General features: G+C 35.9%; 1 protein-coding gene across 1 annotated transcript in view; it reads right to left on the minus strand.

Moving 5' to 3' along the window:
* Positions 1-357, minus strand: part of LOC119587670 (serine-rich adhesin for platelets-like) — a 10,856-nt gene that overhangs the window by 10,353 nt on the left and 146 nt on the right. The window contains exon 2 of the mRNA XM_037936350.1: positions 20-136. Within this exon, the coding sequence (XP_037792278.1) occupies positions 20-136 (117 nt within the window). The remainder of the gene's footprint in view (positions 1-19; positions 137-357) is intronic.

A 357-nucleotide genomic window follows, 5' to 3' on the forward strand; every position in this document is an offset into this window, starting at 1 on the left:
CATTATTACATAAACTTACTTAAAGCAGATGTCAGATTGCTCGAGACTGAAATAGCACTGATGCTTAAACTGCTACTGCCTGAACTAGGTCTTGAGCTAACAGAGCTTGAACTGTAAGATCTTGAACTACTGAAACCTGTGGATACATAGGTGATTAGATAACTTTTAATTTCAGAACTACTATAACCTGAACTCAGTTTGCTAAAACTTAAGCTACTTGGCCTTAAACTAACTGAAATTGAACTACTCAAGCTCCTTGAACCGTTCGAGCTTGAAAAACTGAATCCTGCTGGGATTTTGGCATTTTTAAGTTTGGTTGTTCTAATAAGCAAGTCACAGAGTCTAAATAAGTATTAA

Source organism: Penaeus monodon, chromosome 23 (genome assembly GCF_015228065.2).
Source record: "Penaeus monodon isolate SGIC_2016 chromosome 23, NSTDA_Pmon_1, whole genome shotgun sequence".
Taxonomy (NCBI): Eukaryota; Metazoa; Arthropoda; class Malacostraca; order Decapoda; family Penaeidae; genus Penaeus; species Penaeus monodon.